Here is a 20,002-nt window from a genome sequence, read left to right on the forward strand (position 1 = left end):
TTTCTTTCATTTCAATATAGTATCTAGAAAATAAATTCTCATTATTACCCATGTATTTATTGTCAGAGGAAAAGCACTAGCAATCATTTTGAGATAAACAAGTGAAATGATCAACAACCTGAAGACTGCTGTTAGATACCTGCCTTTCTCTTTGAGTGATCTTCTTGTCTCAAAATTCTTCATTTGTTCTTTAGCTAAATCTTGATTATCACTTTACAATTTACAGGTTACTCTATCCTGTTTCTCACATCTGGCTATTTGCAATGGTCACTAGATCTGATTTGTATTGGTTTGACTTGTTATTACCCAACTGTTAAATGCTCTTACCAAGAAACACATCTATGTATGTGCACAGATCTCATGAGAAAACTGCTGACATGTAAAGATAGTGGGAAGAATGATGAAATTATCTAAATTGACTCTTCCCATTTGCTCAGCTTTTTTAATTTCAAAAACTTAAGAGTTCCATGGTCAGGCCGGCACCATGGCTCAACAGGCTAATCCTCCGCCTTGTGGCGCCGGCACACCAGGTTCTAGTCCTGGTCGGGGCTCCGGATTTTGTCCTGGTTGCCCCTCTTCCAGGCCAGCTCTCTCCTGTGGCCAGGGAGTGCAGTGGAGGATGGCCCAGGTGCTTAGGCCCTGCACCCCATGGGAGACCAGGAGAAGCATCTGGCTCCTGCCTTCGGATCAGCACGGTGCGCCGGCTGCGGTGGCCACTGGAGGGTGAACCAACAGAAAAAGGAAGGCCTTTATCTCTGTCTCTCTCTCTCTCACTGTTCTATGGTCTCTTGATCAATGACAGTAATGCTGACAATTGGGAGAATTAACAGGAAAGAATGACATTTTTTGAAAAAAAAAAAAAATTAATAGAGGAATTGGATTGTGACACAAGTAGCTGCTTGGGATGCCAAAATCCCATGCGTGAACCCTGGGTCCAAGTCCTGGTTGCATAACTCATGATCTAGCATCCTGTTTTCCTTGTGAGACAGCAGAGGATGGCAAGTACTTGGGTTCCTGCTACACACATGGAAGACCTTAACAGACTTCCTGGTTCTTGGTTCCTGACCCAAGCAAGAAGTGAACCCGTGCATGAAAGATATCTATCTCCCCACTTTCTGTCACTGTGGCTTCCAAATAAATAAATTTCTAAATATTGAAACATAAGCAGTTTTTTCTATCAGAAACTTTTAGTGAACTTCTTGAAGTATCCTCATATTATCTCTATACATAAAATATTTGTAAAATCACATTGAGCAATTTTGCTTATTTTTATATCTCTGCTATTTCTATAATATGAAAAGGATTTTAGGATGATCATTACAAGTTATAACAGGCATGTTAGAAAGAAGGCTAAATAAGAACCATGTAGCCACAACACAAAAATAATCTGCATAGATAGATACCAGTAAAAGCATCTAAGTACCACTAAACACACACACACACACACACACACTACTGAAAATTATAAGGCATCTCACAACTCATCTTTTCTAATTTTCTTTTACAAATATTGAAAGAGGCCTTAAAATACTTAAGATTTAAATTGCAGAGCCATCGACTTCATAGTTTTGATTTCAGTTAATTCATAACTTACTTAATTTTGAAAATGTGAAATTGTGTATGTGCTCACAAAGATGACTAGGGACAGAATGTAAGAGAACTACTATTCCCATCCCCTAAACACTTGCTTTCCTTGATTTTCAGGAAGCCACATTTTGCTTTTTTCTGGGACACTTTTTTTCCACCAGGCTTTTGAAACTTAAAAATTCTCAAGGAGCTTGAGCTGTTTTTTTTCTTATTTTCATTGTGTGTTTCCTAATTTCCTTTTTTTTTTTCAAATTCTATAAAGACTTTAATTAATCATACTATTTTTGGAAAAAGAAAAATACCACGTTATGTGTGTACATATTTCATAACACATAGTAGCTTGAGAGATGTATCCCTCAGGATGAAAAAGTATGTCATCATCTTCTTTAGCAAGGCTTACAACAGCCACTCAACTGCCCCTGAAGCTGCCTGTCGTGTAGTCCTCTCATTTTTTCCATAGTCCCATGGCTGATGTCCACTAAATGAAAATACAACTATGACACTCTTTTTTCTTCAACCACTGTCCTCTCAAGGCATTCTAGTCCTCTATGATCTGGTTCACCTTTACTTCATAAACACTAACTCTTACCATTGACCAACAAAAATGAATAACCAAATCAGCAAAGTTCAGCAATACTCCCATCATAATATACCAATCAGCCTAGTAAGAATCACAAAAAGAAATATGTGATAAATTGGTACTAATCAGCCTTTATCTTAGGATAATAGCATTTTAGAGCTCAGGGAAAAAATTCAAATATCCTCTATGTGGTATTGTAAACATCATTACTTTGGAGAACACTAACAGCTTCTCAATAAATTTAATTCACAAATAAATGAAACGGGGATGAAACAAACCTGTTGCTCTGCAATCAAAGATGTTCGAACATTCTGCATTTCTTCATTCTTTCTTTTTTCTTGCTCTTCAAGCTGTTCTAGAAATTTAGCTTTTTCTTCCTGTAGCTTTTCTTGAAGTTCAGCAACTAAGCTTGAAGAATCCTCCCTGGCAGATTCAGCAGTAGAACTTAAAAGTTAAAAATACTATTAATTTTTTATAATTACAGATGCAATCAAAGTATACAGACTAGTCTTCCTTGAACTAATATGGTGTGAAAAAATTTTCTATGTGAATTCTAGCTAAAAAGTAAACCAGAGGGGCCAGCGCTGTGGTGCAGCAGGTTAATGTTCTGGCTTGAAGCGCCGGCATCCCATATGGGCGCCGGTTCAAGACCCGACTGCTCCACTTCCGATCCAGCTCTCTGCTATGGCCTGGGAAAGCAGTAGAAGACGGCCCAAGTCCTTAGGCCCCAACCCGGAAGAAGTTCCTGGCTCCTGGCTTCGGATCGGCACAGCTCTGGCTGTTATGGCCAATTGGGTAGTGAACCATCAGATGGAAGACCTCTCTCTCTCTGACTTGCAAATAAATAAATAAATCTTTTTTTTTTAAAAAAAGTAAACCAGAACACAAGTAAAACATAAAAGACTTATACTGATGATAAGCACAATGCCAATAAATGGTAGAATAATTTTATCAGATAATTTCAAGATGATGTGATCTGTACATAGAAAAATTAATCTAATTTCAGAAAAAGTCAGTTTCAAATTTGTTTTGTAATTCCTATAATTTCCATGACTGAGGAAAATATTTAAAAAACCTTACGGGCGGCGCCGCGGCTCAACAGACTAATCCTCCGCCTAGCGGCGCCGGCACACCAGGTTCTAGTCTCAGTCGGGGCGCCAGATTCTGTCCCGGTTGCCCCTCTTCCAGGCCAGCTCTCTGCTGTGGCCAGGGAGTGCAGTGGAGGATGGCCCAAGCGCTTGGGCCCTGCACCCCATGGGAGACCAGAAGCACCTGGCTCCTGCCTTCAGATCAGCGCGGTGCGCCGGCCGCAGCAGCCATTGGAGGGTGAACTAACGGCAAAGGAAGACCTTTCTCTCTCTCTCTCACTGTCCACTCTGCCTGTCAACAACAACAACAACAAAAACAACAAACCTTACAGTTACATACAACATACATTGAAAGATTATAATTTCCATAAATTAGAATCTGGTCCATTTTGCTAGATAATAAACATATAAAAGAAAAAAAAAAGAATAAATAACATAAAACACAACTACACATTCCTGTACCCACTTATTTTCCTCAAAATTTGCTTGATGCTCAAATTACCTTCCTAAAAGACAGAGATATGTGGTTGTTGAAAATATACCTTGAGACTAAAACCTCTAGGAAAATCTAAGTTTTCATGCTTTGTTTCTAGAAAAGCTGGAATAGTAACTTTCTATTCCATAATCTAAATAGAAGGACAAGAAGAGGAATTGTTATTTTTCTCTAGAACTACAGGACAGAGACGGAAGGTTAAAAATCATAGCATTGCTGGAAAAGTGACAGGCTGCATAAACCAGTGTTACTGAGAAATTAAATACAAAAACTGATTAACCAAAAAAAGTGCTTAGGATAAAATTAAATATGGACAGTAATTAAAAATAACCCTGTTTAACTCATGTTTTCCTTGAAGAAATATCTCTACCATTTTATGGTAAACTTTCATTATCATGAGCAAAAACTAAGATGCCAGGTTCCAGGCAGCAAATCAAGGAAAATAATATGGACTGAGGTTGGAGAAGTGGGACCATCACGAATAGTGATGGCTTCAATTTTTCGTTTAAGTAAGACAGAAGTTAATAAAAAATTCTGTCTAGAAAACGATATGATGTGAATTTTGGTTTTAAGAAAACTGTGAAAAACAGTATTGGTAAGAAACTGGAATACAGTAAACAATCCTGAAATAGAGTAGATTTCAGCTAGAAATAATAGAACAGTATGGTTCAAATTGTGTGTGCATATGGGTGGGGTATTATACACAGGAGCCCAGTACTTCTAATTTCTAGGTGTCTTACATATTTGGATTGCCTGGTGTACTCAATTTCAGGGCTGAGATGACACAGGTACCAAAGGATAGTTCCAGGCACACAATTATGCATACACACCATCATCTCTTTGAAAACACTTTCAGCCCCAAACCTAGAATGAACACACTGGATACTTTCTACAGGCTATATGATACAATGACCAGTGAAGTCAAAGATGTTTAGCAGTAAAAGCAAAGAAAGGAGAGCTTATGACATGAAGAACAATCAATAATTATCCTGTGCTGGGGATCAGAATTTCTTGTGGTTGTATTAATCCAGATGAAAGTACACATTATGCTACACTGTTGGAATTTTCTCAATAGACAATGGTTGTAAGTGACTATCAGTCACATAATTTTATTTTACATTACCTTAGAAACAGAAATGTCTTTGACAAAAGTGGAAATTAAACCTAGCAATGCAATAGTGAAAGATATTTTGTTTTTCACCAGGAATAGGGATTAGCTTTCTTTGGGGAATAAGCTATGATGCCCTGGGGAGAGCAGGAAGTCATGAAGAAAAATATTTAATCTAATAAAACTACCAAAGAAACTTAAACTTAAAAATTGGTTAACTCCCCCTGCCAAAAAAAAAAAAATGCATGTACCCTTTCATATGCATACAAGAGTACTGTAAAGAGCTCAAAGAAATAAAATTTATCATGGTGCAAATTTTTTTGAAATCTATGCAGTTTTTTCATAATACACATTTTCCATGAACTTTTTGTCAATTTCAAATCTTCCCACTAAAATCACTATCTCTTTTACTTTTCCATGAAACTGAAGTACCTGGGATATAGACTGTCATGAACTTTGAACACTCACTCAAACTTGACTGTATTAAATCTGGGTCTAGTAAACAACTTTTTTTTTTTTTTTTTAAACTCTTGAGATTAAACAATGAGGTTAGAATTGTAAAATTAAAATGTTACTACCTAAACTCAGCCAGATCTTCATTACTACTTTATGCCATGTAAGGTGATTAACCATGGAGTCCACAGACCCATGTAAACCATACATGCATTCTGCACTTATCTTGTTGTACACAGTTATGAGAAAGCTTTTTCCCCATTGTCAAAAATAGTATAAACTATTCACCTATTATTTCCTACTTTTAAAAGATAATTTCTGTAATTCCAGGTAGAATTAACAGCTATTTATTTACCATCCATTTGCAATTCTTGTAATCCAGATTTTCTTACCTGCTGTTCACTATCTATAATATAATGGATTATGTGCCTTTATTTTTTATCTTACACGTTTTTCTGTTAGCCTCACAGCTGTTTCTATACATGTAGGACCATGCAGTGAAAGCACAGATGTGTTTCACTGTGTGTCTTTATATTAGCATTGGTTTTTTCCCAGGTTTCCACTCCAAGAGTGCATATATGGAGTCCCCTTTACATTAGGTTCTGTGTTCAACATTGCAATGAAAGATGTCCACATATGAGGAATTCTGAAGAAGGAATCTACTATGCTCCCTACATATTGGAAGCCACATATTTGGACACTGTGAGATGCCTAAGAGGTTTTCTAGTAACCTGCCAACTTTGGTTTCTCTGAACAATTGTTGTGGTCTTCCAACGACTCCAGCAGCATCCTGAAGATCTTCTGGTGACATTCAGCTTGTAGATTTCCTAGGCTTTAAAACTGATTCCTATCATTCATTCTCCCAGAGATCCCAACACTCATGAAGGTTCAATATTAAATACCATTATCTTGGAAAAGTGGTCATTTTTTTAAACTCATTACACAGAGATAGAAAAATGATTCCAGAGTAAATTCCTGACAGAGAATCTAGACATGATTCTCTCATCTAATTGGGACTCAAGGTAGTAGTGAACTCATTGTCAGTATAAGGTGAATCACTGACAGACCAGGGCACTCCATGGTAGGACAGTTCTTAGAGAATGAGCTGAGTAAAGATGCCAAGGCTGGGGCCAGCGCTGTGCCGTGGAGGGTTAAGTCACCATCTGCAGCGCCAGCATCCCATGTGGACAGCAGCTCAAGTCCCAGCTGCTCCACTTCTAATCCAGCTCCCAGATAATGTGCCTGGGAAAGCAGCAGAGTGCCTGGTTCCCCGCAATCACGAGACACACGGAGGAAGTTCCTAGCTTCTGTCTGGCCCAGTCCTGTTCACTGCGGCCATTTTGGAAGTGAACCAGCCGACAGAGGATCTCTGTCTCTCCCTCTCTTGCTGTTAACTCTTCAAATAAGTAAAGAGATAAAAAACAAAAACAAAGTAGCAACAGCCAGGACACATCCCAGCTGTCACTTCAAATCCTGCCAAGTCTTCCTTGGAAGCAGTATTATCCTCTTCTCCCTTATCTGAGGTTCTTAGTGTCATTTCATATGAGCTAGTCCCTTTCTCAACATGCAGTTTAAAAAGCTTTCGGGCCATTGTTACCTTTGAATTCCCAGATAACCAGGAAATTAAAAATCCAGCCAAGTAAGAATTGTAAAGCATTCAGTGTGTGTTTTGACACTAACATGGGAAATGTGTACAAGAATGGATACAATGGAAAGGACAAAATTAATGTTGCATTAGGCCATGACTGTTTACATGGATGCAGTGATCAGAGATTTAAGATTCCATGTGGGCTATTAATACTTTGCTAAGTTGACTGCTTGAAACCAGAACCAAATGGACAATATAAATGAAAGGATACCATAAAGAACGAATGATAGGCAAACTGAGCCCATTATTTAGTTTTGTAAATAGCCTTAGTGGGAAATAGTCAAAGCATTCACTTCCATTGCCTTGCTGCTATCTTGCTACAATAATACAGTTGAATAATTTGAATAGAGACTATCTGGCCCTCAAAGCCTAAAATATTTGCTCTCTGGCCTTGAATGTTTGCCAAACATCCTCTGAATCAGTAATTCTCAAGTATGTCCCACAGACACTTGATGGGATCATGACGTTCAGAGGGTAAGAGACACAAAAATCTATTTTCATAACAACACTAAGATGTTATCTTTTTCACCTTGCTGACATTTGCACTGCTGATTAAAATGCTGGCACCTAAAAACTAAAACCTAAAAAAAAATTGAATAATAATTAACATTATTAAATCTTTTTCCTTGAGTACATCTTTTTAATATTCTGTGTGAAAAAATTGCACCTAGTTATAAAGTATTTCCTAGTTTATTTGCCTAGTTTATTCCCAGAATGACCAATTCATGGTGCCACAAAAAAGCATGGATAAAAGATTGTTTATAACAGAGATAGCCAATAAATGATAACGTAAAGATTAAGAGGGGCTGGTGCTATGGTATAGCGAGTAAAGCCACTGCCTACAGTACTGGCATCCCATATCGGTACCAGTTCAAGTCCTGGCTACTCCAATTTCAATCCAGCTCCCTGCTAATGTGCCCCAGAAAGCAGCAGCAGAAGGCAAAGTGCTTGGGTCCTGCACCAACGTGGGAAACCCCGAAGAGGCTCCTGGTTTCCAATCAGCTCTATTCGGGCTATTGTGCCCATTTTGGGGAGTGAACCAGTGGGTGGAAGATCTCTCTCTCCCTCTCTGTAACTTTGCCTTTCAAATAAATAAATAAATCTTTAAAAACAGATTTAGCTTCTTAAAAGATTATGAAATAATACACTGATAGTTTCCCAGTCCCCAGTAAAACTAATAGAGAAAATTATTTGCTGAATTTTAATATAGTAACAGAGAACAGTCACAGTTACATAAAATGACTATTTAAATATTTCTCTCCTTTTCCAGTTACATGAGTGTAAGGCTGTAAGTTCTTTTCTTGAAAATTTTGGTCAAAATGTATTGCAACACAGTGGATGCAGGAGAATTCTTTATGACAAATGCTCAAACAATTTACATATATAAAATATTTTCAATAAAATAATCTGGGCCAAGCATTTGCCCTAGTAGGTAAGCCAAAAATTTGGGAATACCCACGTCCCACATTGGAGTGGCTACATTCAAGACCTAGTTACACTTCTAACTCTAGCTTCCCATTAAGTGCACCCTGGGAGGCACATGATGGCTCAATTAATTGGGTACCTGCCACTCACTTCAGAGACCTAGACTGATGTCTTGGCTCTTGTCTTCAGCCTGGCGCAGACCTGGACATTTCACACATTTAGAGAGTGATCCGAAAAGACTCCCCGCTCACCTTCAGCCCACTCTTGGCATCTCAGATAAATAAATGAAATAAAGTAAAAAAAAGAAAAAAAAAAAAAAAAAAGAGAGTGAGAGAGAAAACCTCATTCATGCAAATACGTAAAGGATTAAATGATGAAAAATGTTCTAAGCTTCTTGTTTTCAATGTTTACTACAGAAAATAATGACAAATATAATCTGTATCAATAAAATCACTTTGGAGACAATTGTTTCTGAAAGAGGTACAGAGACTAAAGTTATAGAACTGCTCATTTTTTTAAAAAAATATTTAGAGTGGTCGGGGCAAGATGGCGGAATAGGAAGGGAGCACACTGATAGTCTGGGGAGAGATAGTTTAATAAAAGTGGAGATACTGCAGGTTCAAGGAAGAGTAGGGGAGGAAACAGCAGAAGAAACTCTTCCGGAACGCGTGATTCACAGTGGACCTGCGTGGAGAGCGTGGGAGCCCACAGTTCGGGACACCAGCGGCAGACTCAACACACCAGCGCTGGAACGCGAGGTGAGCTGAACCTCAATAGCCCGAGACACCGGCAGGCAAGCGGAGAGAGGAGACTAGAGGGAACGACCCCCGGGGGGGGGGGGGGACTTCACCAGGCTAACTGGAAGAGAGACAGAGAGAAAAAAAAAAAAGGTGACTGGTACGGACACGGGTTTCTCTCTCTCCGCTCACCTCTCAAGGGCGAGCAAGACAAAGAGCAGGCGCCATCTTGGACATACGTCATAAGCAGAGCGAACTCAGGTCTGCACCGGCCCTGAGCCTAGCAGAAAAACCTGACTCTGGGCGGGGCGAATTAACAGGAGATTAGGACCTAGTAAATCTGTGGTGCTACTGAACTGAGACTGTGAAAAAAGAGACGGTGGGGGAGAGAACTCACGGAATTCACGTGAGCACTCTCCAGAGACGCTACAATTCCGTAACTTTGGCAACCCAGTGGGAGACTGAAGGAGAATTTGAGCCCACTCTGAGGGCAGAACAGATTCCCTGTGTGGTCCTTGGGAAAGAGCTTCTGATCTCTGGCTCCTGTGGGTATATCATTTGCCTGCTAACTACCTCCAACTTCGTTCAGCTGTGCGGAATTACTTCCCTTTTGAATCAAAAAAAAAAAAAGAGAGAGAGATTTACCACGCCTAACCTGGGAGTGTCACCTTTGGCACACCAAACAGAGCTCTCAGGCCACACCCATCTCAAGCCCTATGGCTCCATCAAAAACAGATAGTCCACTTAATCTAGAGTCATAGTATAACAAGAAAAAGCACCACAGTGAAGAAACCAAATATCTCCAATATGACAAATAACAAACACAAAAACCGAGGTAATAAAAACAAGGAAGTCACCATGAAGCCCTCAAATGAAAAAGACACCCCAATTCAAGATTATGAAGATGATGATAGAAGAAATGCAAGAAGCAGATCTCAAAAAATTGATAAGAACATTAAGAAGTTCTCAAAAACAAATTCTTGAACTACAGAAATCCTTAATGGACAAGATAGAAAATCTCTCTCGTGAAAATGAAATATTAAGGAGGAATCAAAATGAAACAAAACAACTAGTACAACAGGAAACTGGGATAGTGACTGAAGTGAAGAATTCAATAGATCAAATGAAAAACACAATAGAGAGCCTTACAAACAGAATGGGTGAAGCAGAAGAGAGAATATCGGACTTAGAAGACAGAGAACAGGAAAGGATACAGTCAGACCAAAGAAAAGAAGAGGAAATTAGAAATCTAAAACATATTGTGGGAATCTTCAGGATACTATTAAAAAACCCAACATTCAGATTCTAGGAGGTCCTGAAGGCATGGAGAGGGAGAAAGGATTAGAAGGCCTTTTTAGTGAGATGTTAGCAGAAAATTACGTCAGATTACTCTCAGAGGATCTCCAATCAGACTCACAGCTGACTTCTCATCAGAAACTCTACAAGCTAGGAGGGAATGGCGAGATATAGCCCAGGTACTAAGAGAGAACAACTGCCAGCCCAGAATATTATATCCTGCAAAGCTATCATTTGTGAATGAAGGTGAAATAAGGACTTTTCATAGCAAACAGAAATTGAAAGAATTTGTCGCCACTCGTCCAGCCCTGCAAAAGATGCTTAAAGATGTGTTACACACAGAAACACAGAAACACGGTCATCAATATGAAAGAAGGTAAAGGAAGGAAACCAAGGAAGGAAAGCTCACAGCAAAAGATCACAGGGAATTCAAAGCATATATTAGAACTTATCTTTGGCAAATGGCAGGGCAAAGTTACCACTTATCATTAGTCACATTGAACGTGAATGGCCTGAACTGTCCAGTTAAAAGACACCGATTGGCTGATTGGGTTAAGGAACAAAACCCATCTATTTGCTGCTTACAAGAAACACATCTTTCCAACAAAGATCCATACAGACTGAAAGTGAAAGGCTGGAAAAAGATATACCATGCCAACAGAAATGAAAAAAGAGCGGGCATAACCATCTTAATATCGGACAACATAAACTTTACCACAAAAACTATTAAGAGAGACAAAGAGGGGCACTATATAATGATTAAGGGATCAATACAACAAGAAGATATAACAATTATCAATGTATATGCACCTAACTACAGGGCACCAGTTTATCTAAAAGAGAGACTTAGACCCCAATACAACAGTACTGGGGGACTTCAATACTCCACTCTCAGAAATAGACAGATCAATAGGACAGAAGATCAACAAGGATACAGTAGATTTAAATGACACTATAGCCCAAATGGATCCAACAGATATATACAGAACTTTCAATCCTACAGCTAAAGATTTTACATTCTTCTCAGCAGTAAATGGAACCTTCTCTAGGATTGACCACATACTAGGCCATAAAGCAAGTCTCAGCAAATTCAAAAGAATTAGAATCATACCATGCAGCTTCTCAGACCATAAAGGAATGAAGTTGGAAATTAGCAACTCAGGAATCCCTAGAGCATACGCAAACACATGGAGATTGAACAACATGCTCCTGAATGAACAATGGGTCATAGAAGAAATCAAAAGAGAAATCAAAAACTTTCTCGAAGTAAATGAGGATAACAGCACAACATACCAAAACTTATGGGACACAGCAAAAGCAGTGTTAAGAGGAAAGTTTATATCAATAGGTGCCTACATCAAGAAATTGGAAAGGCACCAACTAGATGAGCTTTCAATTCACCTCAAGGATATAGAAAACCTACAGCAAACCAAACCCAAATCTAGTAGGAGAAGAGAAATAATTAAAATCAGAGAAGAAATCAACAGAATTGAATCAAGAAAAACATTCCAAAAAATCAGCCAAACGAGGAGCTGGTTTTTTGAAAACATAAACAAAATTGACACCCCATTGGCCCAACTAACTAAAAAAAGAAGAGAAAAGACCCAAATCAATAAAATTAGAGATGAAAAAGGAAATGTAACAACAGACACCACAGAAATTAAAAGAATCATCAGAAATTACTACAAGGACTTGTATGCCAGCAAACAGGGAAACCTATCAGAAATGGATACATGCCTGGACACATGCAACCTACCTAAATTGAACCAGGAAGACATCGAAAACCTAAACAGACCCATAACTGAGACAGAAATTGAAACAGTAATAAAGGCCCTCCCAACAAAGAAAAGCCCAGGACCAGATGGATTCACTGCTGAATTCTACCAGACATTTAAAGAAGAACTAACTCCAATTCTTCTCAAACTATTCAGAACAATCGAAGAAGAGGGAATCCTCCCAAATTCTTTCTATGAAGCCAGCATCACCTCAATTCCTAAGCCGGAAAAAGATGCAACGTTGAAAGAGAATTACAGACCAATATCCCTCATGAAGATAGATGCAAAAATCCTCAATAAAATTCTCGCCAATAGAATGCAACAACACATCAGAAAGATCATCCACCCAGACCAAGTGGGATTCATCCCTGGTATGCAGGGATGGTTTAATGTGCGCAAGACAATCAATGTGATACACCACATTAACAGACTGCAGAAGAAAAACCATATGATTATCTCAATAGATGCCGAGAAAGCATTTGATAAAATACAACACCCGTTCATGATGAAAACTCTAAGCAAACTGGGTATGGAAGGCACATTCCTCAATACAATCAAAGCAATCTATGAAAAACCCACAGCCAACATCCTAGTGAATGGGGAAAAGTTGGAAGCATTTCCACTGAGATCTGGTACCAGACAGGGATGTCCACTCTCACCACTGCTATTCAATATAGTTCTGGAGGTTCTAGCCAGAGCTATTAGGCAAGAAAAAGAAATTAAAGGGATACAAATTGGGAAGGAAGAACTCAAACTATCCCTATTTGCAGATGACATGATTCTTTATTTAGGGGACCCAAAGAACTCTACTAAGAGACTATTGGAACTCATAGAAGAGTTTGGTAAAGTAGCAGGGTATAAAATCAATGCACAAAAATCAACAGCCTTTGTATACACAGACAATGCCATGGCTGAGGAAGAACTTCTAAGATCAATCCCATTCACAATAGCTACAAAAACAATCAAATACCTTGGAATAAACTTAACCAAGGACGTTAAAGATCTCTACGATGAGAATTACAAAACCTTAAAGAAAGAAATAGAAGAGGATACCAAAAAATGGAAAAATCTTCCATGCTCATGGATTGGAAGAATCAATATCATCAAAATGTCCATTCTCCCAAAAGCAATTTATAGATTCAATGCAATACCAATCAAGATACCGAAGACCTTCTTCTCAGATCTGCAAAAATGGTGCTGAAATTCATATGGAGGCACAAGAGACCTCGAATAGCTAAAGCAATCTTGTACAACAAAAACAAAGCCGGAGGCATCACAATTCCAGATTTCAGGACATACTACAGGGCAGTTGTAATCAAAACAGCATGGTACTGGTACAGAAACAGATGGATAGACCAATGGAACAGAATTGAAACACCAGAAATCAACCCAAACATCTACAGCCAACTTATATTTGATCAAGGATCTAAAACCAATTCCTGGAGCAAGGACAGTCTATTCAATAAATGGTGCTGGGAAAATTGGATTTCCACGTGCAGAATCATGAAGCAAGACCCCTACCTTACACCTTACACAAAAATCCACTCAACATGGATTAAAGACCTAAATCTACGACCTGACACCATCAAGTTACTAGAGAACATGGGAGAAACCCTTCAAGATATTGGCACAGGCAAAGAATTTCTGGAAAAGACCCGGGAGGCACAGGCAGTCAAAGCCAAAATCAACTATTGGGATGGCATCAAATTGAGAAGTTTCTGTACTGCAAAAGAAACAGTCAGGAGAGTGAAGAGACAACCAACAGAATGGGAAAAAATATTTGCAAACTATGCAACAGATAAAGGGTTAATAACCAGAATCTACAAAGAGATCAAGAAACTCCACAAAAACAAAACCAACAACCCACTTAAGAGATGGGCCAAGGACCTCAATAGACATTTTTCAAAAGAGGAAATCCAAATGGCCAACAGGCACATGAAAAAATGTTCAAGGTCATTAGCAATCAGGGAAATGCAAATCAAAACCACAATGAGGTTTCACCTCATCCCGGTTAGAATGGCCCACATACAGAAATCTACCAACAACAGATGCTGGCGAGGATGTGGGGAAAAAGGGACACTAACCCACTGTTGGTGGGAATGCAAACTGGTCAAGCCACTATGGAAGTCAGTCTGGAGATTCCTCAGAAACCTGAAGATAACCCTACCGTTCGAACCAGCCATCCCACTCCTTGGAATTTACCCAAAGGAATTTAAATTGGCAAACAAAAAAGCCGTCTGCACCCTAATGTTTATTGCAGCTCAATTCACAATAGCTAAGACCTGGAACCAACCTAAATGCCCATCAACAGTAGACTGGATAAAGAAATTATGGGATATGTACTCTTTAGAATACTATACCGCAGTAAGAAACAACGAAATCCAGTCATTTGCAACAAAATGGAGGAATCTGGAACACATCATGCTGAGTGAAATAAGCCAGTCCCAAAGGGACAAATACCATATGTTCTCCCTGATCGGTGACAACTGACTGAACACCAAAAAGGAAACCTGTTGAAGTGAAATGGACACTATGGGAAACGGTGACTTGATCAGCATAGCCCTGACTGTTAATGAACAACTTAATACATTATCCCTCTTAGAAGTTTTTTTGTCTGTTCTACTTAATATGACTGGTTTAATTCTGTAATTAATACACAGTTATTCTTAAGTGTTGAAAATTAACTGAAATGTGATCCCTGTTAAACATAAGAGTGGGAATAAGAGAGGGAAGAGATGTATAATTGGGGACATGCTCAAGCTGACTTGCCCCAAATGGTAGAGTTAGAAACATACCAGGGGATTCCAATTCAATCCCATCAAGGTGGCATGTACCAATGCCATCTCACTAGTCCAAGCGATCAATTTCAGTTCACAACTGATCATAATGAAAGGACTAAGAGTCAAAGGGAGCACATAAACAAGTCTAGTACCTGCTAACACTAACCGATGGAATAAATAAAGGGGAGAGTGATCCAACATGGGAAGTGAGATACTCAGCAGACTCATAGAATGGCAGATGTCCTAAATAGCACTCTGGCCTCAGAATCAGCCCTAAAGCCATTCGGATCTGGCTGAAAAGCCCATGAGAGTATTTCAGGCATGGAAAGCCAAGACACTCTGGCAAAAGATCTCTGTGAGTGAGATCTCAGTGGAAAGAACGGGGCCATCAAAGAAGGAGGTACCTTTCTCTGAAGGGAGGAGAGAACCTCCACTTTGACTATGACCTTGTCTAAACAAGATAAGAGTCGGAGAACTCAGAGGGCTTCCATAGCCTTGGAAACTCATGACTGGAGCACAGGGAGATTACTGATGCCATAGACAGGAGAGTCAATTGGTAAAGTCAACAACAGGCGTCACTGTGCACTTACTCCTCATGTAGCATCTCTGTCCTTAATGTGCTGTGCATTGAGATTTAATGCTATAACGAGTACTCAAACAATATATTTCACTTTGTGTTTCTATGGGGGTGCAAACTGTTGAAATCTTTACTTAAGGCATACTAAACTGATCTTCTGTAAAAAAAAAAAAAAAAAAAAAAAATTATCAATTCCCAACTTGACTCTCACTGGGATTAAACATGACAATAGGTCTGATCTGATTTCATCATCATTTAAAAAAAAATCATCTATTATTTTTCACTTTATGTTTCTGTGTGGGAGCAAACTGTTGAAATCCTTACTTAATGTATACTAAGCTGATCTTCTGTATATTAAGATAATCGAAAATGAATCTTGATGTGAATGGAAGGGGAGAGGGAGTGGGAAAGGGGAGGGTTGTGGGTGGGAGGGACGGTATGGGGGGGAAGCCATTGTAATCCATAAGTCGTACTTTGGAAATTTATATTCATTAAATAAAAGTTAAAAAAAATTAAAGGATGGTAGGTACTTCATATAGAATGTGACTTAAACAGCACCTGTAAATACTAAATTCTCTTATCTAGTCATTTAAAGAACAAGGTTAGTAACCACTGGTTGAGGGGAAAGCATCTAAAGGCATGTACAGGGAGAGGGTCCAGAAAATACTTAAAACAAGAATATGAGAAATGCAAGCTTAAAAGGCTCAAGGTTTGTTCCTTGCATGGATACTAGATGGAGAACAGACCACTAATAATTCATAGTGTAAATGACAGGATTTTGGTGTGACAGAGGTCAATCAGTGGAATGTCATCATCAGACACATGATGTGGCTCCCACTAGAAGAAGAGTCAAAGCATTTACCAGAGGTATGACAAAGAAAACTCTTTAGCAATGGTTGTCCTGAGGTCTGTAATAGAAAGTTCTGATTAAAGGTTTATAGTACACCTACAAAAAATAGTAATACTATGATAACCCATTGGAGTACGAACACTCTAAATCTGGTATTCAAAGGTAGTGCAATCAAGAAAATCAAATCCTCAACCAATTCCCAGACCTGAATCAGCAATCAATTACATCATCAAAGAGTTGGCCAGCTATTTTCCACACTTCCAGGGAACTACTTAATCCTGTGATCCAGTGCTACTGTGGCCTCGGAGATTACTTGTACTCAGGAGATAAAGTCTGTACATAACAAACCTCTCGGCAGAAGCAAGTATTTCCTTATACTCAGACTCTCTAACAGAATAAACTACTGACAAGTATCTCGAAGAAAATTACAGCAGCAAAGGTCAAATAAAATCTCTAAAACTGTACAACACTTCACATGACATAAAGATCTCAATCACATTTTTATTCAACCTAAATATGTTCTCCAAAACTAGCAGGGGTTATCAAAGAAGTCAATCAGGTAAGAACTCCAATTCAACTACTGTTTCAAGTATGAGCTCCTTGCTGGTTCAAATCACCAAGGCCCCTACTACCTAAGAAAGAGCCAGAAGATTTGGCATCTTATCTCACCCTCACCCCCTGGTTCCTATTAATCTAAAGAGGAAGTCAACTCCGAATTTTGGCAGCAACATATATCACATTAGGATTTGATATTTGGAGGCATTTACCAAAAAACTTCTAAGGCTATTTGTGTAGAACCTAGAGCAGAAGCTTTCTTGCAGGAGGACCATACTATCATGCATGCAGCTCTATGTTTGGGTCACATTTCCTAGCAGGTAACTGAGAAGTCTGCTGCAGAAATGAATTCCACAAGGAGTCTTTGGCAAACCCTATAAAAGAATCACAATCAAGATCCTTCAGAGCAGTTAACTAGTTCCTCATTGCAAAATAGTTTTAAAGATTGACACTGCACCCTTGTAGAAACTGGAAACTGACCACAGGATCCCAAAAGACCAGGACACTATAGTCTCTCAATATATAGCTCTCAGTTAATCAATCAAACTATGAGTTTACAAATCAGCACTCTCTCACTTTGACAAATATGGCAAAAATGAAACCAAGCTCAAACAAGTCCTAAACAAAAAAGGGAAAGTACAGGAATTTCCTGTTCCTTTTACATTGCTTCTTTTCTCCATCACTATGATGGGAAAAAAAATAGCAGGCCTGGTATCCTTTTGATTCCGTACAATGTGCTCATATTCTTCAAAACAGTGAAACTAATGGGCCCACTGAGAAGTAAACCTGAAGAATAGCAGTGAAGGTAAACCTGTGCACTGGAAATACTGCAAGCAGTGAACACAAAGTTACCTAGGAGAAATGGACAGTGATAAAGAAACATGACTCATGCAGATTAGCTAACAGGCTGGGCTAGACAGTGAAGGATATGAAATGGACTAAATTCAAATTTGGTGACAAGTTATTTATGGAAAAGGAATATGGATGAATATCTTAAAACAGGCACAACATGTGAGGAGACTGAAGTCTTCTGAGGATAATATGTCCCACTCCTAAGAACTTAATAACCACACAGGCAAGCTCAAAATTTCACTGTCAGGAAACTTATTATATCCATTCATATCAGTCCCTGTTCCAATAGGCTGATAAAGATGTGTCCAGCAAGGAATGACATGAGGTTATGTACAAGTTCAGCGACATGGTTTTACATATATCTAGCAATAAAACACTGAGCTCCTTGCACAACAGTTCCCTACGGAGAAAGGCCACTTAGTAGCAGCAAGTACACTCACTGGACCATGTCCATGATGAACAGCAGTATGTCTTCACAACATTTATTCTCCATATGATTTTTACCATCTATGCCACAAGATTTCAGCCAAAACATTACAGAACCTACATAACACCTGATTCAGAGTTGCTACTGAATACAGGAACCCATTTACAGTAAAACATGTACAGCCATGACCTGATGCCCATTAAAGTTATTGTCTTACTACATATGCCAATTTCTAAAGTAATCAGCCCGATGCAATTGTGATAGAACTACTGAAGACTTAACAGTACCAGATGGCTACCATTTTGCAGGATTAGGATAATGTTCAAATGTACTGCGTGCTCTAAACCACAGATCACTGCTTGACTTGAATTTTTTCACAGTGAGAATACACAGATTAGGAGCTAGCACTGTAGCTAACTTCTAGCATGTGATATCAGCATCCCATATAGAAATGCTGGTTCCAGTCAAAGCTGCACCAGTTCTGATCCAGCTTCCTGCTAATATGCCCAGGAAACCAGCAGCAGATTGCCCAAGTTCTTGGGCCCCTGCCAACCAAATGGTAAACCAGGAAGAAGTCCTGGCCCCTGCCTTAAGCTTTCCCCAACCCTGTTGCAGCCACTTGAGGAGCAAACCATCAGATGGAAGGTCTCTGCCTTTCAAAAAGATAAAAATGAAAAAATGAGGGAGGTACACACACTGGAGAAACAGAAATGAGGGGCTGGTGTTGTGGCACAGCAAGTAAAGCCACTGCCTGCAATGCCACATCCCTTTTGGGCACTGGTTCAAGTCCCAGCTACTGCACTTCCAATCCAGTGCCCTGTTAATGTGCCGGAGAAAGCAGCAGCAAATGGCACAAGTACCTGGGACCCTGTATCCATACGAAGACCTGAAAAAGGCTCCTGACTCCTGGCATAGTTTTTTTTTTTTTTTTTTTTTTTTTAAAGGAAAGAAACAGAAATGAAAATAAGAATCACTATTGTATTAACATGGTGAATTAAAATAAATTTTTGCATCCTCTGTATTTTGGGGCTATGCTGATTTAGAGGATGTTTCCTTCCCTCTAACAGAATTTCTTTACCAGAAAAAATTACTAAGGTACCACTAAACTGGAAGTATACTAATATCACTTGGACACTTAAGACTCCTCATTTGATCAACAGGCAAAGAAGGAGACTGTTGTATGGATTACTGAAACTCATTTTCAGTGGGAAAGAAGTTGCTCCTATACAATAGGGGCAAAGAGAAATAATACTGGACCCCATGGGCTTCTTCTGGAGAGGACACTGGCACTGGTGTGGTCAGTAGTGAAAAGAGTCAACTAAAGCCGGTGCCATGGCTCACTTGGCTAATCCTCTGCCTGCGGCGCCAGTACCCCGGGTTCTAGTCCCGGTTGGGGCGCCGGATTCAGTCCTGGCTGTTCCTCTTCCAGTCTAGCTCTCTGCTGTGGCCCAGGAAGGCAGTGGAGGATGGCCCAAGTGCTTGGGCCCTGCACCTGCATGGGAGACCAGGAGGAAGCACCTGGCTCCTGGCTTTGGATCGGCGCTGTGCACCAGCCGGGGGGTGAAGCAACGGACTAGGAAGACCTTTCTCTCTGTCTCTCTCTAAATCTGCCTGTCCAAAAAAAAAAAAGTCAACTAAAAACTATATAAATGTATTACAGAACTATCATTCTTGGAAGTCTCTAAATTAACAAGATTTAAATCATGCCTATCAAGTAAAATCAGCTGAAGTATTGAAAAAAAAAAAAAAAAAAAAAAACAGGGTAACAGAA

The 20,002-nt window shown here is 39.3% G+C and overlaps 1 protein-coding gene across 5 annotated transcripts in view; it reads right to left on the reverse strand.

Annotated features, from left to right (window-relative positions):
- RB1CC1 (RB1 inducible coiled-coil 1) overlaps window positions 1–20,002 on the reverse strand; it is a 102,623-nt gene that overhangs the window by 19,583 nt on the left and 63,038 nt on the right. For all 5 annotated transcript variants that reach the window (XM_051843730.3, XM_051843729.3, XM_051843732.2 and 2 more), the window contains exon 16: window positions 2,446–2,611. In XM_051843730.3, coding sequence (XP_051699690.1) covers window positions 2,446–2,611 — 166 coding nt within the window. The remainder of the gene's footprint in view (window positions 1–2,445; window positions 2,612–20,002) is intronic.

Source organism: Oryctolagus cuniculus, chromosome 6 (genome assembly GCF_051225735.1).
Source record: "Oryctolagus cuniculus isolate XC-2025 breed Fujian yellow rabbit chromosome 6, ASM5122573v1, whole genome shotgun sequence".
In the NCBI taxonomy this organism is placed as follows: Eukaryota; Metazoa; Chordata; class Mammalia; order Lagomorpha; family Leporidae; genus Oryctolagus; species Oryctolagus cuniculus.